The sequence below is a fragment of the Crotalus tigris genome, unplaced genomic scaffold, assembly GCF_016545835.1.
Source record: "Crotalus tigris isolate CLP2741 ecotype Arizona unplaced genomic scaffold, ASM1654583v1 scf7180000024398.1132909, whole genome shotgun sequence".
NCBI classification, from domain to species: domain Eukaryota; kingdom Metazoa; phylum Chordata; class Lepidosauria; order Squamata; family Viperidae; genus Crotalus; species Crotalus tigris.
Genome location: NW_024100566.1, coordinates 438,788 through 465,595, shown reverse-complemented (window position 1 = coordinate 465,595; position 26,808 = coordinate 438,788). Strand labels below are relative to the sequence as shown.

The 26,808-nt window shown below is 39.1% G+C and overlaps 1 protein-coding gene across 4 annotated transcripts in view; it reads right to left on the bottom strand.

The window, feature by feature from the left end:
* The window catches only part of MAP4K5 (mitogen-activated protein kinase kinase kinase kinase 5), a 125,345-nt gene that overhangs the window by 10,240 nt on the left and 88,297 nt on the right, over positions 1 to 26,808 (bottom strand). For 3 of the 4 annotated variants that reach the window (XM_039329459.1, XM_039329458.1, XM_039329461.1), the window contains 15 exons: positions 24,109 to 24,167; positions 22,750 to 22,817; positions 19,829 to 19,873; positions 17,838 to 17,880; positions 16,900 to 17,098; positions 15,592 to 15,689; positions 14,139 to 14,180; positions 13,316 to 13,400; positions 13,133 to 13,212; positions 11,316 to 11,376; positions 11,142 to 11,144; positions 10,922 to 11,036; positions 4,275 to 4,333; positions 2,694 to 2,797; positions 1,994 to 2,171 (listed from right to left, as the gene is read on the bottom strand). In XM_039329459.1, coding sequence (XP_039185393.1) covers positions 1,994 to 2,171; positions 2,694 to 2,797; positions 4,275 to 4,333; positions 10,922 to 11,036; positions 11,142 to 11,144; positions 11,316 to 11,376; positions 13,133 to 13,212; positions 13,316 to 13,400; positions 14,139 to 14,180; positions 15,592 to 15,689; positions 16,900 to 17,098; positions 17,838 to 17,880; positions 19,829 to 19,873; positions 22,750 to 22,817; positions 24,109 to 24,167 — 1,239 coding nt within the window. The remainder of the gene's footprint in view (positions 1 to 1,993; positions 2,172 to 2,693; positions 2,798 to 4,274; positions 4,334 to 10,921; positions 11,037 to 11,141; positions 11,145 to 11,315; positions 11,377 to 13,132; positions 13,213 to 13,315; positions 13,401 to 14,138; positions 14,181 to 15,591; positions 15,690 to 16,899; positions 17,099 to 17,837; positions 17,881 to 19,828; positions 19,874 to 22,749; positions 22,818 to 24,108; positions 24,168 to 26,808) is intronic. The other variant, XM_039329460.1, reaches the window with a different exon arrangement.

Below are 26,808 nucleotides of genomic sequence, written 5' to 3'. Positions count from 1 at the left end.
TTTCTTTTTCACTGCAGAACATCAGTGATTCATCTTAGAAGGCTTCTGCAGATGGCTATCAATATAAGACTTCTGCAGATAGGTCTACCTTCTGCTAGCAAAGAGTTTCAAATAGAAGCACATAATGTTCTGCAGGATGGGAAAGAGGTTGGGCAAATGACAAGCACCTTGATGTTATCATACAAATGACACAACTTACATAGTAGCTTATATTATAGAGTTGTTACATTTGCACAATGATGTAATAATAATAATAATAATAATAATAATAATAATAATAATAATAATAATAATAAAAGTTGGAAGGGACCTTGGAGGTCAGCTAATCCAACCCCCTGCTCAGACAGGAAACCCTATACCATTTCGGACAAATGGCTGTCCAGTCTCTTCTTAAAAACTTCTAGTGTTGGAGTATTCATAACTTCTGGAAGCAGGTTGTTCCACTGATTAATTGTTCTAACTGTCAGGAAATTTCTCTGTAGTTCTAGCTCTTTGGTTTGTTTCCATCGGTTGCTCTTGTCCTGCCTTCAGGTGCTGTGCAGAATAGCTTGACTCCTTCTTCTTTGTGGCAGCCTCTGAGATATTGGAACACTGCTATCATGTTCCCCCTCATCCTTCTCTTCATTAAACTAGACATATCCAATTCCAGCAGCCGTTCCTTATATGTTTTAGCCTCCAGTCCCCTGATCATCTTTGTTGCTCTTCTCTGTACTCTTTCTAGAGTCTCAACATCTTTTTTTACCTTGTGGTGACCAAAACTGGATGCAGTATTCCAAGTGTGGCCTTACTAAGGCATTGTAAAGTGGTATTAACACTTCACGTGATCTTGATTCTATCCCTCTGTTAATGCAGCCTAGCACTGTGTTGGCTTTTTTGGCAGCTGCAGCACACTGCTGGCTCATATTTAAGTGATTGTCCACTAGGACCCCAAGATCCATCTCACAGTTGCTAATATTGAGCAAGGTACTACCTATACTATACCTGTACATTTGATTTTTCTTGCCTAAATGTAGAACCTTACTTTTTTCACCACTGAATTTCATTTTGTTAGATAGCACCCAATGTTTAAGTCTGTCAAGATCCTTCTGTATCTTCTGGAGTGTTGGCTATTCCTGCCAGCTTGGTGTCATCTGCAAATTTGATGAGTTCCCCATCTATCCCCTTATCCAAATCGTTGATGAAGATGTTGAAGACCACTGGGCCCAGAACAGAGCCCTGGGGCACCCCACTACACACTTCCCTTTATGTAGATGCGGTTCCATTGAAGACCACATGTAATATTGCATGGGTCATTAATTTTGACATGGTCAAAACCTGTAACAGATGTCTATGCCAGAGTATCTTATTTTTCAGAATAGTTTGAATAACCTGGCTTCCTACAGTCCTTCATTGTTGTTATTGTAGATTCAAATCTGGAATACCAGTAAAATAGAAATTCTGTACATTGAGGAGTCGAATAGTTCCAACTGTTTAGTCTTCATATTAGTCCTCTCCAACTAAGTGCCCTCTAAATGTAGCCTAAAGTGATGGGTTGGAATCCAACAAAGCTAATCTATATGCTTCTGCTGCTCTAAATATATTCCTGCTGAATAATTGCCAATATAGGTTTATTGTTTATTGAATTGTGGGTTGTTCTGTTTTCATGTTTTATGTTATCTTTATCCCATTTTTGCCTTGGGCCACTTGGATTTTAGCAAAGAAAAAAAAGTGAGGTAAACTAGGTATGCACAAAATGTTTTACTCTATCTCTTGGAAAATGCAAAGTTCTGAGGAACTCTAGAATGTTCTAGTTTTCTTTTGCACCATGCTGATCTAGCCACTCTGAGAGTTGTCCAGCAGTTTTCTGGGAGAAAAATCTTCTGGGACAGGAAGTGTTTTGTGCTGATCTGGCCCAAAACAAATTTAAAATGTTCCATACCTGGAAACAGAACATTGCGCATATACCTAATACAAAAACTAAACAAAATTAAACTGAACAAGGCCAGAGACTCACCTGTACCAATTTCTGTAAACCACGAGGAAGCTGAGTTCAAGTTGATTGTCTCAAACTGTACAACCTGATTTGGTTCAGCCCCTTTGCTGATTGCAACACATACCATAGGGTATTCCTGTTCAGGGATTACCAGCATTTCAAATACTTTCAGTGGGGTTGGCAGAGGGAAATCAAAGTGCTGGAGGATGAAGATACATTTTTTTAAAAAATCTAACTGAAGAACAACGTGTACATTTTAAGATATGCATATTTAGAATGTATCCATTCATATTATTTCATTTATTTTAAATCTAAAAAGTAATCTTCATGTTATATTCAATTTAAATCTATATACAATATTACAACAAATATAGAGAGAGATATACAAATTTCAAGCACTTTTGAAACATTTCTCTGAAAATCCTCTCAAATGAGCTTTTATGGATCAGCTTCCCAAGGAAGGATTTTTATTTAATAGGCCCTGCTTCTGTCCTGTTTTTCCTTCAAAAAACAAATGGCCACTTTATCCTTGATGTTTTAGAATTTAAAAATAAAGACCAACAGTTTAAACTGAGCTCAAAAATTGTCACAGGTTCAAACTCATTTGAAGTCTCAAATTACTTCAAAATTCTAACAGCGCCACTCTGCTTTGGAAGATTCCTAATTTTTTTTTTTTTTTTTTTGCAAAAATACAAGAAAGAGGTGTGTGTGGGAAGCTTACCTTTATTAACATGAATTTCTGCATTGGTTCATACCACTGAAGCAAAACAATTCCCAACTGCAAAGCTCCACAGAGATATTTATGACCTGTATATGGATTTCTTACTAATGAAGGAAAAAGAAAAATTCTGAAGTAATCATAATGGATCATTTTAATTTGCCAGCTCCTTGAATTCATATTACAATTTATCACAAATGAATCATTTATCACTATCTATATATCTATGCCTGGAGCACCATCCTAGAAGAATCATGTGATGTTGCATCTCCTCAGAGATATAATTTCTGCAACATTTTTGACTCAATCTACAAGATCCTCAGTCTACATCTATTGCACTCCCTATGTACTTCGAATATTGCAGAAACACCACACTCAACATGGCCAATTGTGAAGGATTGGGATGGATATTGTACTTTTGTCATACCTGAAATTTCCCTTTCCTGCCTCATTGAAAAATAAACCTAAGCATATACAGCTGAACTAGCCAATCCTTTTTTCATTTTATCTTGTTAATGCCACTTATACTGATGGTGAAATGTATACTGAAAGAAGGGGTACTCCCTGAGCTTGGTTGTTTTCTTGCAGACATTTCATTATCCAAACTAGGTAACATCATCAGTGCTAGTCTGCACTAGCATTCATGATGTTACCTAGTTTGAATAACGAAATGTCTGCAAGAAAATAATCCAACTTAGAGAGCACCAAGGACCCCTCATTTCAACTTTGAGCTACAAACAGTCTCCTTCACTGGTACACTGAAAATAAATATGATTCTGCCACCTGATGCTGAAGAATTAAGTTCAGCATTCATATTTTTCTGGGGAAGCAGGAAAGACACTGTGATATTCTATTGCTGGTCTGCCTGCAGGATAAGAGGGGAAGAAAAATCAGAACAGTAGCTAGGAACTGGCATTCTCAATTGTGTCAGAATTATAATTCCCATTGTCACCATAATTGCTGTGTTAAATGATGGAAATCAAAACTTGTATATGTTGGACTACAATGGAAAAGCAACAACATAGTGTTTTTAAGAAGCAATACTAAATCTGAAATATCCAAATGTCTAGTTAGGGATCAATCCACATTATTCTATCCATATATAGCCTGAGAAACTTCCCTCTACTATGTGCATGGCATAATTTTTTTTGTTAATTCATATTTCACGTTGTTAATCTGAGATATTTAGCCTGAGTGAGTTATTCTTGCATTGATTCTCAACCAGCTGTTCTCATCTATTACAGAACTATCCATGTAGTCTTCCTCAGAGAGAAGGAATTATCTCTGCAAGAGTAGAAGCACCTGCTCTATTTTAGCCAAGTCTTGATACTATGAGCTTAGAAGTGAGTGAAAACAAAATCAGGTTTTCAGGCAACCTTCCATATTGTAGTGCCTTTGAGATATACTAAATTATCATTCTCATATTTCTAGTCAGAATAGTCACACAGGATGGAATTAAGACAATTATAGTCCAACTTATGTGAAAGTTATTACTCTAAGAAGGCACTGTAAGTTGTAGGGTGGTAGAGCTGGAAGATTCCTTGTAAACGGAACTGACAATATCAACTCAAGATGAAGACTCACCTATGCAACATTTGTGGCATCCTTTTGTATCTGGGATCTTTGTTGTTAAGGCAAATTTTCTGGAAAAAATACCATAGCCAACTGTTAAGAACAGGTCAGAGGCCTCATGGAAAAATAATTTTCAACAGAGTTTTCTTTAAGCTACTTTTTATTTAAATCCACAGAATATTAAACAGTGATGGGAATGGAGTAACTGTTCTTGATGGCAACTGCATATATTTACAAAATAGAAAAATTATGGAGAAGGACAGGGTTATCTTTGAATACCAGCTTTTGGACTGTTTTTGTAGCATTTTGGTGGACTTTCTGAAAACAGAAAGTCTGTTTTCTGATCTTTCAGGATTTCCTTCTTATGTCCACTCCTTTCTTCTATTAACAGAAAAGGAGCTTCCTTTTTAACATATAATTTTTATTAAGTATCTTAATTATAGTAATAAAATCTAATACAAACTAAACTTATAAAAAGAAAAGAGAATAGCAATGAGTAAAAAGTACAAGGAAAAAAAGAAAAAAGAGAAAAGTAAGAATAAAGAAAAAGAAATATATAAACGGTTGACTTCCAATCTTCATCACAAGTATAAACAAAACTAGTAACTCTTCATCCCCTTTAAAGTTACAAACATTTATCCCCTCATCTCATATCCTATGTCGTATCTATAAATATATCACAAAACATAATATTTTCAGTCTTGGTATCAGCAGAAAGTCCATAAAGGACAATCAAAATAGCAATTGCAATAGCACTTAGACTTACATACCGCTTCACAGTGCTTTACAGCCCTCTTTAAGCAGTTTACAAAGTCAGTATATTGCCCCCCCCCAAAAAAATCTGGGTCCTCATTTTACCGACCTCGGAAGGATGGAAGGCTGAGTCAACCTTGAGCCAGTGAGAATCAAACTGCTAGCAGTCGTCAGTCAGCAGACATAGCCTGCAGTACTGCATTCTAACCACTGTGTCACCACAACACAGAAATGAGTAATTTTTGAAGGTGATTAGAAAGTGAGTTCTGCAAACTGAGTATTCTTTAAGAGTTGCAAGCAAGATGGCTGATTCCATTGTCTCCTGGTGCTCAAATGTGTGGAAAATCACTGTCTTGCAGTTTCATTGTCAGGAACAGCTGTCTGGAATACATGTGGATAATCTCCCATCCTCTCCTTATCCACAGATGTTCCAAGGAACAAATCTTTTTATCAGTTCCTTGGTCTTTGCCCCAGCTATTTGCTCCACTTTTGCAGAGCTGTCTTCAGTTCAATACTGCTCCCAGAAATTTCAGGAACATTTTGTCCTGAATTCCATTGACAAGAAATTCAATGCTTTATGTCCAAAATACACAACAGCAAATCATGGTATAGGAAAACTATATACAGTTTTAACAATTAACAGTCTTCAGAAATATTGAATTCTAAAGAAATAAAACTGTCTACATTTGGCATTTCAGAATATCATTCTTTTTCTTTCCCCAATCTTTTTTGCTTTCTCAAATTGTTTTTTTCTGAAGCTCCAGATCTACAGGGAATTTTTTTCTATAAATTCAATCATAACAAGCAGTTCCATCTTTCTTGTATCCATCCAATTGGTCACTATTATAATACTCTTCTTACTGACTTTCACCTAGTGGCAATTTTAATTCTAGTAGTCATCAAGAACATAAAACCAATTTCCTTTTCCTTTAACTTAACAATATCCTTTGTGTAACCCAACAAAGATTTTAATAGTTTTAATCTCATTCTGTAATATCCTTTAACTATTTTAATGGCTGTTTGCCATAATATTTAAATTTCAACAATGCTTTATCATCTGTGAATATCATCTACTCTGTTATTTCCTATAGCATCAGCACAGTAGAGTCCTGTACTTTATTTAAAGAACTGTATAATTATTTTCCTAAAATAATTTTACAACAGAGAACCAGTGTGGCATGGCTGTTAAGTTGCTGGTCCAGACTCTAAACCAATGACTCTGGGCCAATGACTTCCTCTCAGCCCAACCTACCTTACATGCTGTTGTGGGGAACAATACCTCTTTGCACAAGGTGCCTTGAGCTCTTGGAAAATCTTAAAAAAATTTCAGTTGAGACCTTTGTACTTACTTTGCCAACAATTACACTTTATTTCATCAAATATTGTATATTTTATACACTTAAGAATCATCTAGATAACTTGATAGAAAAAGTCTATTCTAAAACCGACAAAGTGTAAAAAGAAAAAATGAGGAGAATAGAAAAAAGCTGAGGAATAAAAAAAAATTAGTCCAATAATGTATGCTAGACAATCAGGGTTATTGTTGGGAATGAGAATTAAAGGAAGAAGCCAAAAAGCACTTTACAATATATAAAATTATTTTTAACAGATTCTTATTTGTCTAATGCTCTGTACCTATTTTCTGTCCCAAGATACTGGAAAGCCTCTCAGTTCTGATTTGCAACTTTAAAAAATCATAAAAGATTGTTATATTATGGCTAGAGGACAGAATTAGGGTAAGACAGACTTTGTCCAAAATTTTTGTCCAATCGCAACGCATACTGGATAATTTCAGGTCAAATTTTGCTGGATTGCTATGAGGATAAAATGAATGAACTGAATATGAATATATATATATATATATATATATATATATATATATATATATATATATAATATATATATATATATATATATATATATATATATATGTTTTCTGAGGTTTTCGCGGGTATTTGTATATAGGTCTTTGGTTGTTCGGGTTTTCTCCCGCGTAAAATTGGAAGTGTCTTGGCAACGTTTCGACGAAGTCACATTCGTCATCTTCAGGCTGGTGTTTTTAGCTTCTTGCTTTGAGCAGCAATGTGTGGTTTTAGCTGTTTCTTCCTTTTAACTGCCAGTGAGGGTATGAACTGATTGGATGGGAGCTTGGCTGTGTTCTGATTGGGTGGAGGTGTGTTCTGAATGGTTAGGGGCTTGGCTGTGCTCTGATTGGCTGGGGGAGTGTTCTGTTTGGTTGTGCTCAGGTTAGTCTGAGTTGCAGAGGGGTTTAAGATTTTGGGGTTAGGGAGTCGTTTGTCAATAAGGGCAGGTTTCCAAATGGCTGGTAGGCGGGAGGTATCATCTCGCTTGTTCATGCTGTGTGGGCGTTTTTCTATCTCGATGGCTTCTCTGATTATTCTGTTATTAAAATGTTCACTTTTGGCAATGGAGATTTTGCCAAATATTGCCAAAAGTGAACATTTTAATAACAGAATAATCAGAGAAGCCATCGAGATAGAAAAACGCCCACACAGCATGAACAAGCGAGATGATACCTCCCGCCTACCAGCCATTTGGAAACCTGCCCTTATTGACAAACGACTCCCTAACCCCAAAATCTTAAACCCCTCTGCAACTCAGACTAACCTGAGCACAACCAAACAGAACACTCCCCCAGCCAATCAGAGCACAGCCAAGCCCCTAACCATTCAGAACACACCTCCACCCAATCAGAACACAGCCAAGCTCCCATCCAATCAGTTCATACCCTCACTGGCAGTTAAAAGGAAGAAACAGCTAAAACCACACATTGCTGCTCAAAGCAAGAAGCTAAAAACACCAGCCTGAAGATGACGAATGTGACTTCGTCGAAACGTTGCCAAGACACTTCCAATTTTACGCGGGAGAAAACCCGAACAACCAAAGACCTACATATATATATATATATATATATATATATATATATATATATATATATATATGCTGAAAAATTTGCATAAAAATACGACTCCTGGGCATGTCTATGGTACAAATAAAATACGAACACCAGGAGAGTATAAATATAAAAATATACTTTACTAAAAGCTGCCAAGCTTTCGTTTGGAAACTCCAAACATCATCAGGGCTAAGGAGCCAGTAAACAATGATGACTTAAATGGGTTTTGCCGGCATCTGCACCCGGCTCATGGACCGCGTCACCGGTCCCGGCCGGTTAATTAGTGTTCCAGATGTTTCTTTATTACTCTCCTTACGCTTCCTTCTATGGTTCTTCCGGATCATTCCTTCCACTATCTCATTACTGGTATTCATCTCCTCCACCACCCCTTTATCCTTATTTCCTTCCATAGCACTGACCCTCCTCCCCTTTTTGTTTTCATTCTCCACCCTGGGGGCATCTGTTTCTCCTCTATCAGACTGCTGGCCCCCCATGGAATAAAAGTGGCCCACAGACCCAATCAGACATTACGGTCCAAAGTCGTTCACCCCAAGGACCCACTTCCTGCCATGGATAGATCAGCAGTAATCTATAAAATCAATTGCAAGAACTGCGATGGCAACTATGTGGGTGAAACAGCTAAGTGTTTAAGATCTCGCTTGCATGAACATCAGTTAGCTATAAGAAGGGGCGAGCAGCATTCTCAATTGTGGATGCATATGGCACAACATGGCCACCAGTTTGACTTTGTGAATGTTTGCATTATGTCTGAGGATGCCACTAAGGGAGGCCGGCTATTGAAAGAGGCGTGGTATTCCAACAAAGATGCGGTTAATCGTCACATTGACTTACATCCAGCTCAACAAGCATTGAGGAAATGGGATTTTAAACACCATGCCAATTATTATAAGCGGCCTGAACAATGCTTGCACAGCTGTAAACGTGACGGGATACCTGGCCTCCATCCTGAACAGATAGATGGAACTTTGTCTAACCCTCTACACTCCAGGGACACCCCCGTCTCGCCCGATCAACACCAATACCACTCTAATGAACGTCTGAGGAGGCTACCACTGTCAAACACACGTAATCATCCACCGATGGAAGACCTCCCCCTTCCCCAATATCATCATGATAGACCCCCACCCCCAGAACTTAACAACAACTGTGGAGAGTGTGGAAGATCCAGCATGAGGAGCCTGCAGCCTGATGCTGTGGGTAGGGGGGAGAAGAAGAACGAAAGCATGGCTCGATTGCCTAGGCATACGGTGAAAGGGAGAGACACGGAATTCTGCCTGGATCCCCTGCAGACAAGGAATACCCCCACCAACAATACAGCCCCCTCCCGGGACGAACACTTTGAAGTCCCCCCAAAGACGAGCACAGAAGAGGGGAGTGAGAATGCGGGGAATCAGAATGCAGAGATCTGGAGACCTGGTGTCCGCCTGAATACCGTTCCTATCAGCAATGGGGAAGAGCGTGCGATAGGGAGGAGGGATGAATTGAGAGACGGGGTAAGCACCCGATCACGCAGCAAACAAATGGAACGGTGGAGAACTGTCGACACGAAGATTGCCAGGACGGAGGAGGGGGGTATAGACCCCCAAATATGTAACACCCGTATGAAAGTTACTCATGACAGTGGAAGAGTGAGAAGAAAGGGTGTGGAGCAGGGATTGAGAAAAACGTGTGTGTGGGGGAGCGTCTGTGAGCCCAGGGAAGCTTGTAACACTGATAGAGGAGAAACAGATGCCCCCAGGGTGGAGAATGAAAACAAAAAGGGGAGGAGGGTCAGTGCTATGGAAGGAAATAAGGATAAAGGGGTGGTGGAGGAGATGAATACCAGTAATGAGATAGTGGAAGGAATGATCCGGAAGAACCATAGAAGGAAGCGTAAGGAGAGTAATAAAGAAACATCTGGAACACTAATTAACCGGCCGGGACCGGTGACGCGGTCCATGAGCCGAGTGCAGATGCCGGCAAAACCCATTTAAGTCATCATTGTTTACTGGCTCCTTAGCCCTGATGATGTTTGGAGTTTCCAAACGAAAGCTTGGCAGCTTTTAGTAAAGTATATTTTTATATTTATACTCTCCTGGTGTTCATATTTTATTTGTATATGTGTATTTATATATATATGTGTGAGGATGTTTATCTGTACTTGGGAGAAAGAAATAGAAACAAATGTCAAACTCTATGGAGAAGTGGCACAATGTAAGTGAAACCTATACAAGCAACTTCTATTTCTGAAATTTATCCTCAACTTTCCAGACAAATATGCTTCAAATTTGTCACAAATCAATTAAAATGACAATAAAATCACTAAAAAGGAAAGCTAAAGCAACAGAATGAAACTCAGTTAAGGTCTGCTGAAAGATTAAGTCAAATAAAAAGAGCTCCCCCAAGGCCTGAAAGGGATCAGTGAGGACAAGAGACAACTTTTGGAAGGGTTCAATTGGTGCTACTATCATGGCAGATTGTCCCCTTGACTTGCTTGTCTTGCTTTCAAAAGGAAGAGAAAATTCTTGAAATAAAATCTCTGCTTTTCATGAATTATAGTCTTTGGGTCTCAAACTGTAAAATTTATCTTTATCTTTTTGCTTTTATTTTCTGAAATCAATTATTTGCTTATTTGTATTCTGCTTTTATTATTTTTAGAAACAACCCAAGACGGTGAACATATCAAACACACAACAACTCTATGAGGTGGGATGGGCTGAGAGAGAATGACTGGCTCAAAATCATCCAGATGGCTTTATGGCTAAGGCAAAACTTTAACTCACTGGCTCTCTGTATTATAATATTATAAAATGTTACAGATATACTTCTGTATTTGCAAACCTAGACGCAGCAAAAACAATTCTCTATGAACATTCACAAGAAGAGTCAACCGCTTATGGAAAATGTTGTCATGATCAGCAATAGCAAACAAGCAAGATAAATGCCCTGGGACAAAATAGCAAAAACTTGTATCTCAAGATTACCCTACCTTGGTAGTATTTTATCAGGAAACCGATGAGTCTGAATATGAGCAGCTATTCCTGTTTTTTTGGCTTGTTCAAATAAAGCTATTAAGTTATGGGAGTAGAGCTGAAACGTTTTCCCTGTAACACAAATTATATTTGATCTATGTCAAGCTCTTACCATATCAGACTAAACAAACAAACAAACTAACAAACAAACACATTTATAGAGCAGGAAAAGATTACCTTCTAAAAGGATAGCCCCCAAGTATCCATAGGTCCAAGCAAATTGTAGGATGAAAGAGAAAAAATTAAAGAGAGATGATTTTCATAGATTTACCAAAAGTTCAGTTCAGCACACTGAAATTTTTCACCCCATCTTTTAAACTTTATGAGACATTTCTTCAACAATATACATACCTGAGAGCGACATTAAAGTGTTGTTGATAACATACAACCATGTGCACCGCCGTGGGAACAACTAAGAAAAAGAAATAGAAAATGTTTCAATGGTGAAAGTGGGAAAAAAGGTAATTTGATTCTAGAGCTCTGTGAATTCCAGGCAATACAATTTTGGGCCAAATAAAATTATCCTTTATGGCTATCCAGAATGCAAACACACAAGGAGACTTTCAACTCCTTTTAACCTGATCTAATATCAATACCTCTTACAGGATCATATAAAGAAGTATTACTTGGAAGTAATCCCTTTGTATTCAATGACATTTATTGCTAGATAAGTATGTACATATTTGTTTTGTTAATACCATTATCAAGCTTTTCAGAATTCCATGCCACTCACATTTTAATACTTTTCATCTATACGTTTATCTCTATCTACCTCCCTCCAGCACTTCTAAGATCACTGATAATTCCTATTGCAAAATTAAATACCAGGAACCCCAAATCAAAGAAGCTGAAAAAACAAGAGCAATAAAAGAAAATTGTGGTAGATTAAAAGTATTAGAAACATTGAGAAATGTAAAGTAATCAAAAGTACATTCCTATTACACTGCAGGCTATACTGAGTGATACTAGTCAGAGAAGAGATGGATGCATTTTTCCTAGGAAAAGTCACAGATTTAGGTCAAGCATATGCAATGGATGCATTTTTCCTAGGAAAAGTCACAGATTTAGGTCAAGCATATGCAATCTTTTTCAGGCCTAGAATATTCTGACTCTTAGTGGGGCCACTTTCTAAAAAGTGGGAGGATCCAGAAGAAATATGTAACCTTTTGTTGAATTTAATTAGAACTGAATATCAAATTACATCAAATGCAGTATGACATTTTATAATTACTCACTATGCATCTGATATAGTTTTCCTTTGGTCACACTAACATCTTCAATCTAATTTGGCCAGACCATGACCAGAGCCTCACATCGTTTTTATTATTGTTACTATTTGTTTAATTTCATTGGCTACCTAGCTCCAGTGGATTCAGGATGGTATACAAAATTAGGGAAAACATAAAAAAATAGCTAAAAATATTGAATCACAGGCAGCCCAGACTAAAATAGCGAATAGACAGCAAAAACAGCAAAACAAAACAGGGGCCACTGAACAGAGAAGAGCCACCAAGAACTAATCTGGGCCAGGTCACAAGCCTATGCAGCCAAGGCCTCAACCAAAATGCCTGACAGGTCCTCTGGAAAAATGTCAAGACCAATAGGGTCCGCTAGTCACCAGGGACAAGTCAGCTGACTAGGCCTGTGTGTTGTGTATGTGTATGAGACACATACTGTATAAATATGGGGCGGAGCGTCTATCATGTATTCTCTTGGCTTTTTTGGGTTCTCCCCTCTAAACATGCTAGAAACTATTGTTCTTGCCTAGGTCATACTTTTTGGTTCAGATAACTGCAGAGTTGAAAAAGTGTCCCTGACCCTTTGTTGAATCTACAATAGCCTAGAGCAGGGGTAGGCAACCTTGGCTCTTTTATGACTCGTGGGCTTCAACTCCCAGAATTCCTGAGTCAGCTATGCTTGAAGTCCACGAGTCATAAAAGAGCCAAGGTTGCCTATCCTTGGCCTAGAGGATAGCAAAAAATATTTATTCAGTCCAAAACAAATCCCAAACTACCATAGAAAAGTGATACAAAATGCCACCCAGCCTGCCACATCCATGGCATTCTCAATTTCCCACCTGAGAAACAAGCACCACTTTTTACCCGAGTTTCTCCCTCGTCAGAGAATGACGACCTCCATCTTGGACCCAGAAAGCATTTTTCACCTACCTGCTCCATGGTAGCTTCATGCAGCTCATTGAGATTCAGTGTGTAAATGCCCTCTTCAGTCCCAAAGATAATGTACTGATCTGTAATACGGTGGAAAGACAAAGTGAGTTAGCTACATAAGTTGAAAAAAAAAATGAAAGTAATAAACGATCTCAAATTTGCAAATATAAAGCAACTTTTTACCTTTGGTGTCAGGATGTATCCATGATGTGGCACAATTGATCTTCAAAGGGCAGCCATCAAACACTTTTGAAAAACATGCTCCCATCTAGAATAGCATTAGTAAACAAAATATATCCCAATTTACAACATGAGAAGTTCCTATTCCTTCTGGACAACCTTTTGTTTAGAATGGCATAGGGTTTCCTGCTTGAGCAGGGGGTTGGACTAGAACACCTCCAAGGTCCCAACTCTGTTATTCTGACCATTATTAATCCTTCAACTGGTATAAACAATGGCCAGAGAATCTCTGGGATGAGAGAGAAAAAAAATGGAATGAATCTTGAACTACTGTGTGGAACTTCAATACTATACAGAGATTTTTTTTCTCACATTTCCTTTGCAATGGGATGTGTCTAACACCGCCCCCCTCCAATATCTGTAATTTGGGAAGGCACAGAACAATGATGAGGGTTAGTTAGCTACTATTTTTAAATACTTGTTTCAGTGGCCCCATAAAAGACATGAAAGATTTATTTATATTAGTTTTAGTTTAAGAGATGGGTCTATTCCATTAGCCAATAAGATCTCATGGTGAGGCCAAATTCTCACAACCTTCACTTTTATGCATGATTCCCAATCACAAAAGTGAGCAGAGGTGAGGGCACATATCTTTTTGAAAGATTCCATGCTTGTTAAAGAGAGGGATGGAGGTTAGGATCCAAAGAGGGGAAGAAAACAATTTGCATTGGGGGAAAAGGGTGCAGATGAAACAAAGTTAAAAATTTAACAGCAGAGCAATTATCAACACACCTTACAATATTTCATTTTAACTGAAAGAACTTACCAGTACTTTTGGCGTTGGTGGAAGGCCATTGATTGCTGGCTTCTGTCAACAATAATAGCAAAAAGCCAAATTTGAATTCAGTCTAAAATATTTCTAACACACTTTAGTAGGCGGAAAAGAAATACTGTCAAGAATGAATCAGAATGTTCTGTCCTTGTTATTTATGGGATTGCTTAATAGTTAAATTTGCATGTGTATTAGAATATTCTGCCAAGATAGGCACTCTTAAGAGTGCTTTTATGTTTGGTATATGTCAACAATGAAAGTGTTTTCTTGGCAGAATTCCCCCTTACAGAGAGATTCTCGTGCCAGGCTAAATTGCTTTCATCCTCCGGAAAAGTATCATCTGTGCATGTTTTTGAAGTGTTTAATTTGTGCCTTAGTGAACTGCAGCTTGCTAGAGCATGCTAAATAGAATATTCTTCAAGTATTTATTTAAAACATTTTCAATAAAGTGTTTGCTAATAAATGGATTAAAAAAAACTTCTGGAATGTTGAGTTGCAACAATTGGAGAAAGAGATATTTAAGATGCTATTTAAGCAGAGGGTTCAAGTCCCCCTTAATTCAAAAGCCTCAGTGGGGGGGCTTTGGGTCAGTCTCTCTCAGCCCTACTTACTTTACAGAAGTGGGGATAAAATGAAGGGGAGCCCTACGTACATTGCCTTCAGTGACTGGAGGAAAGATAGATTGGGGATATAGAGAGATACATCTGACCAACAATGCTACACTATTAAAGCCTGGAATGACTGAGATGAATAAATGATGGATATTTGTCATGGCTTTCTTTCCGGGCCTTCATATTTGTGGCTAGCCATAAAAATCTTGGGAAAGAAGAGGTTCACTCATTAACTTGGACTATCTTCTCAATCTAGAACTTATCTGGAGTTGGAATGACAATTCTCAGAAGTCCCAGCCAGCACAGACAATAATTTTAACACAGAGAACATCAGACCGGGAAAGATTTCTCAAATCTTGCACTATTCTGGAACAGGTGTGGTGCATGCACAGAAGGGAGAGTGCCACAACAAACAAGAAATATTTTTTCCTTGTCTGAATTTCAGGTCTTTCTTCCCCCTTCTGAGTTTGCCCCCCTTTTCAGATACTTGTCCTCCCTTTATTATTTTTATAAATAACTCGAGGTGGTGAGCATGTCAAGCATTCCTTCCTCCTCCTAGTTTCCTTACAACAATAATCTTATGTGGTGAGTTGTGCTGAGAGAGGATGATTGGCCCAAAGTTACTCAGCTGGCTTCCATGCCTAAGAAAGGACTAGAACTCACGGTCTCCTGGTTTCTAGTCTGGTTCCTTAACCAAGCCATACTGGCTCCTTTTTCTTGCCTGTCCTTATGTTAAGCACTGATGAGCAGGAAATAACAGATTGAACCAGTGAGCAAGAGTGCTTTTTGGAAATATCAAATGAAGTGTCCACACTGCAGAAGATATAAATGCCCACCAGGAATTCCCGCTTCTCCTTTTTCCGTGGCAGCTGCGGCATATGGCCCAATCCCTCATTGTTTTCCTCAGGATGCTTCGTCACAGTGTCTCCATTGCCTAAACAGAAGAATTGTAAATAGAAGTAAGCTCTGCATGAAGAAAAATCTAAAAAATTATGAATCAGGCAATGGGTAGAAGACAAGGATCCTTTTGTCTCAGGACTGTGGAGCTAGGGCAGGGTTAGGCAATTTGACTCTTTTATGACTTGTGGCCTTCAACTCCCAGAATTCTTCAACTCCCAGAATTCATAGCTGGCTCAGGAATTCTGGGAGTTGAAGGCCACAAGTCATAAAAGAGCCAAGATTGCCTAATCCTGAGCTAGGGTGAAGCACTTGCTGGTCTGCACCCCATCTCCCAGGAAGATGACAATGGGGAGACTAACCCAACTCTAGTCATGAGCCACAGAAGTAGCAGCTAGTGCTGTGCAAAACTGGTTTTCATCCTTTATAGTCCACTGCTCTGCTGGGGCCAACATAAAGATCAGGTTTTTCCCTTTTTCCTTGGACCTTCCTTCATTTTTATACATTATTCCTATTTTACGGCTTATGCTGTAGTTTTCCTGAGTCTCCTGCTTCTCAATGGCAAGCAACCATGCTGCCAAATGATATCATGAATGGAAAGGATTCCAGGGGCATCAGACAGGGTCTTGGAAGCTTCAGCCTACCAGAAAATAATGTTTGATATTCTTCTATTCTCAGGAAATGAATAAGATACTTTAAGGGGTTTAATTTTTTATGCTATATACTGAAATTTGGAGTGGGTGGCAGAAATTGTAGAAGACAAAGGTTCCACCCAGTTCCTCTCCTGAAGCCTACAAATTGACTAAGAATACGTTGAATCAAGTGTTTTTATATTTAGTAATGTTGTGAACTGATCATCACATTTTAAGAGACTCCTGAATTAAAATGTAAGTTCTTCTATGTTCTGATGCACACTGTTTAAAGAAGGCATACTATATGACGAAGTGAAAATATTCATACTGGGGGATAACACATTGAGATATCCACCCAAAAGTACCATGGAGAACTCATAATACCATTTTTCTTCTCTTTTCATTCTGAATATTTTCAAGGTAATTGTAGCCTGTATCTGAGCATACAGTGGTTGAATCTGCAAGCTTTCTGCAAAGATCTCCTTTAGTATTTGTTTCAATATTGCATATTTTGGGAGGGCATGATGAAAATGAATGAACCATTGAGCTAAGAGAACTCTGCATACTGTTGAGCATGGCAGAACTAATCTTCATTCAAGAAACAATGCTAGTTACCCAAATCACTGTATCTGGCTGTGAGGAGACCAGGGCTGCTGACACTGCTGCTCATGCCAAATACAGAGGGTTCTATCTGAGGTCCACAAACAGGGATGCTTTGTCTCCGGTGTCCTGGTGAGGCCTGATTTTGGAAATCGGGACAATACTTGATCGTCTGGGACTTCTCATTGTCCATGAAAATTTCTTCTAATCGAGGCTAAAGCAGAAACATAAAATATGAATGTTGCTTTTTCCCTGGGCACTTTCTATTCCTGAAGATGTGATCAAGTCTAACCTGTTCCCTCTTTTCCCAAGCCTGTGCTTCCCTTTATGTCTGATATTTCTTCAAAATGGCCTCTCCTGCATATGAACAGAACCTCTATATTATATCTTTAAGTTACTCTTCAACACTACAACTTTTAGCATTTTAGCCAGAAAGAACAGGTAATATTAAACAGTACGAAAACTAGATGTCTAGGTAACAAAAACTAGAGAAACAATCCCTGGAAATGTGTGATCAATTGCAGTAAAGTGAACAATTGATGATACATCTGGCAGGACCCAGAAGAAGGGCCTTCTCCGTGGTGGCTCCCTCCCTCTGCAACATTATCCCTCCAGAAATTAGACTGGCCCCACTCTGACACTCTTTTGGAAGGCCCTGGACACATAGTTTTGGAATCCAGAGTGGGATGGAACCCATTAAATGGTTGGTATGAGTGTTGTCACCGAGGGGGATGAGGGTGGGGACTTATCATTTTATTATTTTTATTTTCTGTACATTGTATATTTATGTTCTGTAAGCCATCTAGAATCGCTGTGAGTGAGCAAGCGGATATATAAATTTTCTAAAATACATACATACATACATAAAATCTTACTACATTTTAAAAAATCCCGTTCCTAAAAAGCTTCCTTAGTATGCAACTGTTGATTCATGCTTAGGGATATAAAATTACCTTTGGAGGCAGAGGAGGGGGTCCAGCTCTTTTCAATGTTGATCTAAAAAAGTCCAACAAAAGTGTTTATTCCCATTTAATAAGGTAGCAGCATTAAAATATGAAGAAATTATTATTGCTCGCAACGTCAAAAAACTGATTAGTTGCCCAGCATGTTTAATTTTGCAATAGTAGCCTTTTATTTCAAATGGAACATATTCCTTTTCAAATGGAATTATTAAAGGAAGCAAACAAGCAAAGAGTACTCATGATTAGCAAAACAAAAATACACAAACATGGCCCCTCTGAGATTTCATTTTCCGTTGTAAATGGGGATATATCATATATCTAAAAATATTTCAATTCTGCTCCACCTGCACAATGTCCCCAGACTAGAAAGGGTATCATAAATTTCTTTGGTGTTCTTCAAGCATACATCCTACTATCCATGTGCTGTTTTACTCTTAAAAATATAAATAACAGACTTTAAAAAGTAATCTATAAGTGCAAACTACAGCTTGTTGTTGTTAGTTGCGAAGTCGTGTCTGACCCATCGCGACCCCATGGACAACGTTCCTCCAGGCCTTCCTGTCCTCTACCATCTCCTGGAGTCAATTTAAGCTCACGCCTACTGCTTCAGTGACTCCATCCAGCCATCCTCATTCCCTGTTGTCGCTTTCTTCTATTGCCCTCAATCTTTCCCAGCATTAGGCTCTTCTCCAGGGAGTTTTTCCTTCTCATTAGGTGGCCAAAGTATTTGAGTTTCAACTTCAGGATCTGGCCTTCTAAAGAGCAGTTGATCTCCTCTAAGACTGACTGGTATGATTGCCTTGCAGTCCAAGGGACTCACATGGACAGTACCAAACTACAGCTACAACATCCCTAAGAAGTGGCTCCAACTTAAGAAACTCCAAAGAAGGAATTCCAAGGACAATCCATCAAGTCAAATATGGGTTGGTCCAAATAGAACTAAATAAGGGAAATGGTAAATAAAAAATAATTTCACACAACTGTAATCGTTATAGCAGCACCTGCCTAGACTGAACTAAAGCTAATTTGGTCAACTGTTTCATTGATTATTTTAAAAAAACTCCACTATGCATACTAATAGCTCTGGATCTGCCATTTCTTTCTTTTTTTCCCCCTTACCTACTAGGAATTAAAAATTCAGAGCCACCTGAAAACTACATAAGATTTGGGATGATTTGTTTGCATTTGGACAGACAGAATAATGCAATGTTGCAAAATGATATAGATCATTTCGGGAGAAAAAAAAAACTATGCATGCTTTCTCAAACTTGTGGAGATTCTTAGTCATCCAGGTCACGGTTGTCCCAAAGGTGCTTTTTCAAGAGGCAACTGGACTTTGTTTTTTCTTGAACACATTTCATTTCTCATCCAAGAAGCAAAGAAGACTGAAGAAGCTTCTTGGATGAGAAGCAAAACGTCTTCAAAGAAAAACAAAGAAACTCCAGTTGCCTCTTTAAAAAGCTCCTTTGGGTTTCTCAAGCATGATGGCAAAGCAAGCTGGGAAGTTGTGGTCTGAGTGAACAGCTAATTCCTTAACAATAATTGCACTGAGTCTGCAATACAAGTGGAACCCCTTTCCAGAGCCATCTGTCCCTCTGTGTACTTTTATGTTATAAGTCCACGGTGCAAGAAGAGCAAGATGGTTTTGCCTGTATCCAATATGACTTCCATGAGGTAGCTTTCTTGGTGTGGGGCAACGATCAAAGTACCAGACAGCAAAGGTAAGGTAAGGTAAGGTAAGGTAAGCTAAGATAAGATAAGATAACCTTTATTGTCATTTTTATATTGTGGGCACAATGGCACACATCAAAAATGAAATTTAGTTGCCGCTCTCAAAGTGAAACACATACATGACACAAACCTACACATACTATGAACAATATATGTATAGACCCACATCTCTACATATATGTAGCAATAAATATTAAATATTGTCCATCTTGAATATATAACCGAAGGAGGAAGCTTGAGAAAGCACTTACTCCTCAGCATCTTCGTGGCCATCACCAAATTTGGCAAGATGTCCCCTAAAAGAAATATTTATAAAATTAAAAAGGAAGAAAAACATTGTAAATCAAATGAAAGTTCAGTTTGAATGAGTGTAGCTAAAAGGCATCTATTTCTGTGACAGCTGAGAAGGTCAAGTTGCCAAATTGGCAGAAATTTGCTCTATTGAAAAAAATAATCCGTAGAGGGAAATTGGAAGGAATCTAGATTCTCTGTGTCATCAGGATCCACACATCAATTATATCTGAAAAGAAATTTTACTCCAAATTTACCTTCAAAGCTGCAAAGAAAACACCGGTTGAGAATCTATGACAATCTTCCCTGGGACTGACTCTCACTATGTGCAGTAGAAACTGCAGGAATTGCATTTGTAATGTTATCCAGCTGGGGCAAGCTAATTTTCAAAACATTGAATTCTCTCAATTTATGCTGGGGGGATTTTAACACTTATATTAAACTTCCCCCACCAATCTTCCCAAGGAGTCTTACAAGTTCCTGATTTCCTTGGCCATCATAAGCTTGTCTCAATTAATAGCTGAGTCTACACATCCAGTAAGAAACATTATTGTTTTGCTCAGAATATCTGCAGACAAGAAGAATTTAGGGGAAAAAATGTTAATAAGAGTTTGCTCTGGTTCTGACAATCTTCCCTCAGAGATGGTTTAATTAATTCAGAAGAGAAGCAACATGTTTACTGGAAATTTTATTCACTGAAACTCAGTTTTAAAGTAAACTCTATTCTCATCAAGATTCTAGCTAGTGAAATGGCCCTTTCACATAGAGCCGAAGCCTAATAAAGTCATAAATCAAAGTTGTGTGCTTTGTAGTGAAGTCCAAGAGTGCAAAAAGCTGCTCTGAAGCCAAAGCTAAAAAGGCTCATTTTTTATTACGTGGTGGTGACAATGTCCAGGATTTCAGGCTTTCAAAACCCCAAGCATTTCCTGTTTGTGCTGCTGGGCAGAACATAATCTCCAAGGGAGTAGAAGTTATATTTGTCTGACTGGACGTTAGGGGCACTCGTATTCTGCTTTATCACTGCAGCAGATGAATGAGATAACACCTGGCCTTTCGGCTTCTTTGAAGAATTCATTCCATCCAAAGCAGGAATGAATGCTAGACATAAGTCCAAAAGCTTCTGTTTCCCGCAAGTGCTTTCTTTATCAGTTGCCTGATCCTGGAAGTTACTGCAGGACATGCCAGCCCAAAGCAAGTGAAAAGGCAAAAATACTCCCATGCAATCAGAGAAAGCCATCAGGCGCCACAAAAATATCATGAATATTTACAAACCAAAAGGGAAATTCAAAACCACTAGGATTAAAAAGCCCTTTTCCTTTGGTGAAAAAAAACCCTACACTATAAAGGAATGCATTTATTCACATGTATTCCTTCTTACCCCAGCTTATTTTCTTTGGTATAAACCCCATGTCAAAAGTAGTAAATTCCAAAGGCATTCCTCTTCACTCTTAGTAAAGATTTAGTAATTAGTAAAGATTTATGAAAAAAATAGTAAAACCGTAATGTAATGGACTGGCCAAAAGAGGAATGTACTTAAGGAAAGAATGACCACATAACTAGAAGTTATGCTGCAAGGTCAAATTCAAGGCTTTTTAAGGCAAAATTATTTTACTATGATGAGCTGCTTCTGCCATAAAACTAGTAGTTTTCTATTTGAATGGTGACATAAGAAACCTGTGGTCCTCAAAGCCCTCCCTTTAACTGTCAGATCTCAGACCTATTCTGAAGAACAATTTTCCTAAGCTATTCTGTCTAGCTGCAGAAAAATACAGAAGTGTAATAACACCTCCCCCAATTTGGTGTGATCTAGAAGTATTGGACTTATTCCCATAAACCCCACTAAAGCGGCTGGGCTACCCAGGAAATGGCAGGGAGCACCTAAACATCTGGATGAGGGAGACTATCTTATGAATTGCTCAGAACGTTATGAAGAATTCAAAATTATTTCTCATCCACTCAGGGCTAAATGTAAAGAGAATTGCTATCTCATAAAAAAGCTGCCCTATTATACCTTAGCTATGAACTAAAGACATGGCAGCAGCTGTATTAAACATGCCTGAGGTTGAAAATGCAACCCAGATTGAAAAACAATTTGTACATTCTCCCAAGAGATCCCGTCCCATGTATTAAATGAGGTTTCTACAATCATATGTTACGATGCCCTTATCTCTCATTCCATGCTATAAGAAGCAGCACAAGGCAACGAGAATATCTTTCAAAAATATTCATACTTTAGAAATTCTTATCCTTTAGAACCCCAGATTGGGCAAACTGCAGCAACATCCATAGTAAATAAAGTGTTTCCTGGCCAATTTCCATAACCTCGAACAGAGAAATACAAGTGGAGGCAACAGACTGGCCATAGTGAAAGCAAGGATATGTGCATCCTGTTGCTTAAACAACTAGATCACAGATGGGCAACATTGGTAGGATGAAGGACAAGTGAGCCTCTCACCCTTGTGAAGGACACAGAACAGATTTTAATTTTCTCTCTCTCTCTCTTCTAACTGGCAAACTATTTCCACTCTTATTCTTGAAAACTACCTGTTACTCTGAAAAACAGATCAAAATCATGCCTTTGAATTTTGACACAGCAATCTCGGAGGGCTATATGCAGTCTCTAGTTCCTTATTCCTAAGACATTGAAAACCTGCGGCAAACAGAATCATTCCTCATATTAATCTAATAGTTAATAGCAAAGGAGTGACATATCCTTTAAAGAGTTGCCCTTCTTATTACACCGAGCTTGACAGTCCTCTCTAACTCATACTAAGCAACATATCCTACAGGCTCCAATGTCTGCTCCCCCCACTTTCCTCTCAATAGCATGATTACCATGAAATCCCCGTTATTTTTCAGGACAGAGCCATGCAAAACTTACTTGGCAAAACCTCCACCATCAGTGAAAGGGCTCCAATGTGAAGCAAAGGGTGCTCCGGCTGGTATTCTCTGCCAATGCATAAAACCACAGATGAGTAACTTCTCAAGAGGACTCAATCCTCCAAAACAAAGGTTAGCACTGCTGCAATTATTTTGAAATGGAAGCTTTACAGACGCGGTAACAATTGAGGCAAAGCAATTTCCAAGTTAGACACAGAACTGACTTAGTTTGGTCTGGAAAATTCAAGCAAGACAAGGGGTAGCACATATAGTAGGTATCAGGAGGAGAAGCCAGGCTTCAATCTCACATAGCCAAAAGCAGCGGCCATAAAGTTTTGAAATACAGTAATCCTCACTTAACATTTGTTTTTTCAGCGGCCATTTGAAGTTACAACGGCACTGAACAAAGGGACTTATGACCAGTCCCTGAAGTTCCAGCTACTGCAGCACTCTAGTCGTCTCAACAACAAAATTCAGTCCCATTGGGATAAGACCTGTATTTATGACCACTTTCTGGCCAGCCCTCTATTCATTGCTATCAGCTGCCTCCATTGCATGACCTTGCCATACCCGCTGCACCACACATCACTACTGGAATGGCCGCAGCATTCTTTTGTAACAACTCAATTTGTGCTGGTGTAGTCAGGGTTTCTCCTGCACCCTGCCCAGGGCTTTCTTTTGTGAAAGGAGCAGGGTGCAGGAAAGAAGGTCCTAGCTGTGCCAGGGCTAAAGAAGAACCATTTTAGCTTCTTTGTGAAAGAAAGCTCTGGACAGGGTGTGAACAGATGCCCTGGGTGGGGTGTGAGAGAAGTCCTGACTGCACCGGTGCAAAAGAAAGGGAGAGACAGGGGTGTGGGAAGTTCAAAGGCAGGCTGAGGACATAATCCCTTACTTTACTGAATCTGAGAGCTTGGAGGGATAAACCAGGAATGGCTTGGACTGGGGAGTCTTTGCCTAATGACCAGTGGGATTCAGTTAAAAACAGCAATGGGAATTGATGGGATGGCTGTTGCTAAACAATGAGATACAGAGGACGGGGAAAAAAAACTGATAATCTCATTAATGCTTTATGAGATTCACAATTGGAGTTCAGCCACAATTATGGAATATATTTTAGATCAGTCTTTTTTAACCTCAGCAACTTTAAAATATTTGGTTCAACTCATAAAATTTCCAAGACAGGATTATTGTGACACCAACATAAAAACCAATATTAATTGTGTATCTTTAATCTAATAAATCCTACTAACTCTTCTTTCTTTCCTTATTAAATGTAATATGACACACTACTTATTAGAATCAAGAATATATGGAAGAATTACAGAGAGAGCAGAGGGAGGAAAAATTAATCAATTGATACCATTTCATCCCGGGCTTCTGTCTCTTTCCTTAAAGGTGGTTCAAACTGCAACTTGTCAACTACAAAACATGGATATTTGCAATTTTAAACATGACATTCTCCTGCAGTAGATTTTAAAAGTTCAAACGCTTGCGTGCCCACATAGACACACAAACACATAATTATAAAAGAACCCAACCTATCAAAAGTTCAAGTATATCAGCATTGTAAAATAATAATTTTTGTAAAATAATAATTAAAATGCAAGGTATGTGATTATTGTCTTCTTATATGATAATACTAAGGAAATTAGAATATACTGTTCTGCATTAAAATATAAATATAAAATATAAATTCCGGTTCCAATTCGCGGCGTTCCTAGTCGTATGAACAGACTTGTCTCCTCGTCGGCTAGCTTTCCCTCCACCAATTGACCCTTATACGGGTCGAAAGTCGCCCTGGAGTCGCCAGGGAGGCTTCAGCTCGGCTGCGGAGTAGCAGTGGCTCCTCCAGCTGTCCGGGTGATCTCTGAGGGCCGACGAAGAAGATCGGCCAGTAAAATGGCCGATCACCCTGCTGCTTCAAACCGCAAGTCAAGAACATCTAAGCTGTAAGAGCTCCCGTGGTGAATTCGGGTGAGACTTTTTCTTGCTACTCTCTCTATTTGACTTTGTTTTTTACCTGTAAGAGCTTTGTGGGAATTATTTCCCTGGCTAAATAAAGCAGCTTTTATGTCTTTGGGAAGGAAGGTGGTTTACAAGATTAAATTTTACTTTAATGGTGTCGCAGTTGCGACTGCTGCCTGTGGATGGCTCTAGTTTGAGCTGATACAAGGCAAAAGATTCCTCTCTTCCATATTTGGGTAACAGGGTGTAGCATACAGCACTCTAGATAATTCTCCTCCCCTGTTTCTTCCCTCCCTAACACAGCTGGCAAAAGTGAGAAAGAGCCTGTGGCCTAGAGGTTAACGCAGCTGCCTAACATGCAGATGGCCCAGGTTCGAATCTCAGAAGGGTATGTCTGGTTGAAAAGAACTAAAAAGTTCTAAATAGCTATCCCAGTTCTCCCTTAATTCTTTGCTAGCAATCCAAATTTTATACACACACACACACACACACACACACACACACACACACACACACACACTTAATGGTTGTAAAAATACAAATCCCGGGCATATTTGTTCAATGATGCAATCTTCGATCTCCGGGAAGAGTATACTCCAGTTATTTATTGTTAAAATGACTTTTAAAACAATAAAAACAGTTATATACAAGGTTAAAACAACTTAGCTTTCGCTGGTCCTCTGTCAGCGTCCTCAGAGTGGGGCTTAGGGGGTGGGAAAGTTCTTTTTATCCCCTTGCTGATCCAACTGCCTACTCATTGCCCTCGTGACAGGGCCACTCTTCCTGATTGCCTGTAACTGCCTTAACTGTTCCGCCCTCTCTTTTTTGCACTCCAATTTTGTATTTTTCTGCTCTGTCATCCTTGTGCCGCCTCCTCCTCCCTGCGCTGCTATTGCCAACACACTCCTCAATCCCTCCTCTCTACCCAATGCAAGGTGCCTCCTCCGATTCGACACCACACGAGTCCTGTCACGGAGTTCCTCCTTTTTATTCTCCCTGTTGGGCTGCTGGTCTACCTGCCGTTTTTGCGTTCCACTGCCATTTCCTATCTCATCTTCCTCCTCCAACTCCCCTCCTCTCCTAACCTGCCGATTCATACACCCTTTTTGTCTTCTGTTGTCCATCCCTGTCATCCTTCCCTTCTCCAATTTTTCCCTTTCCCTAACCTGCCTACTTGTGTACCGTTCCTGCCTACCATCATCCTTTCCTATCACTCTTCCCTTCTCCAAATTATCTATCAGTTAAGGCAGTTACAGGCAATCAGGAAGAGTGGCCCTGTCACGAGGGCAATGAGTAGGCAGTTGGATCAGCAAGGGGATAAAAAGAACTTTCCCTAAGCCCCACTCTGAGGACGCTGGCAGAGGACCAGCGAAAGCTAAGTTGTTTTAACCTTGTATATAACTGTTTTTATTGTTTTAAAAGTTGTTTTAACAATAAATAACTGGAGTATACTCTTCCCGGAGATCGAAGATTGCATACGTGGGAGAAAACCCGAACAACCAAAGACATACATATATACATACATACATATATATATACATATAATATATATCAGTGGTTCTCAACCTGTGGGTCGGGACCCCATTTGGGGTCAAATGACCATTTCACGGGGGTCGCCAAACCATGCTGTCCGCCATTTTTTTCCCTTTTCCCTAGCTGTCCTACTCCCTCTTATTGGTGGCCACACCCACTTGGGGGTCACCACAACATGGGGAACTGTATTATGGGGTCACGGCATTAGAAAGGTTGAGAACCACTGATATATATATATATATATATATATATATATATATATATATATATATATATATATATATATATATATATATATATATATATATGTTTTCTGAGGTTTTCGCGGGTATTTGTATGTAGGTCTTTGGTTGTTCGGGTTTTCTCCCGCGTAAAATTGGAAGTGTCTTGGCAACGTTTCGACGAAGTCCCATTCGTCATCTTCAGGCTGGTGTTTTCAGCTTCGTGCTTTGAGCAGCAATGTGTGGTCTTAGCTGTTTCTTCCTTTTAACTGCCAGTGGGGGTATGAACTGATTGGGTGGGAGCTTGGCTGTGTTCTGATTGGGTGGAGGTGTGTTCTGAA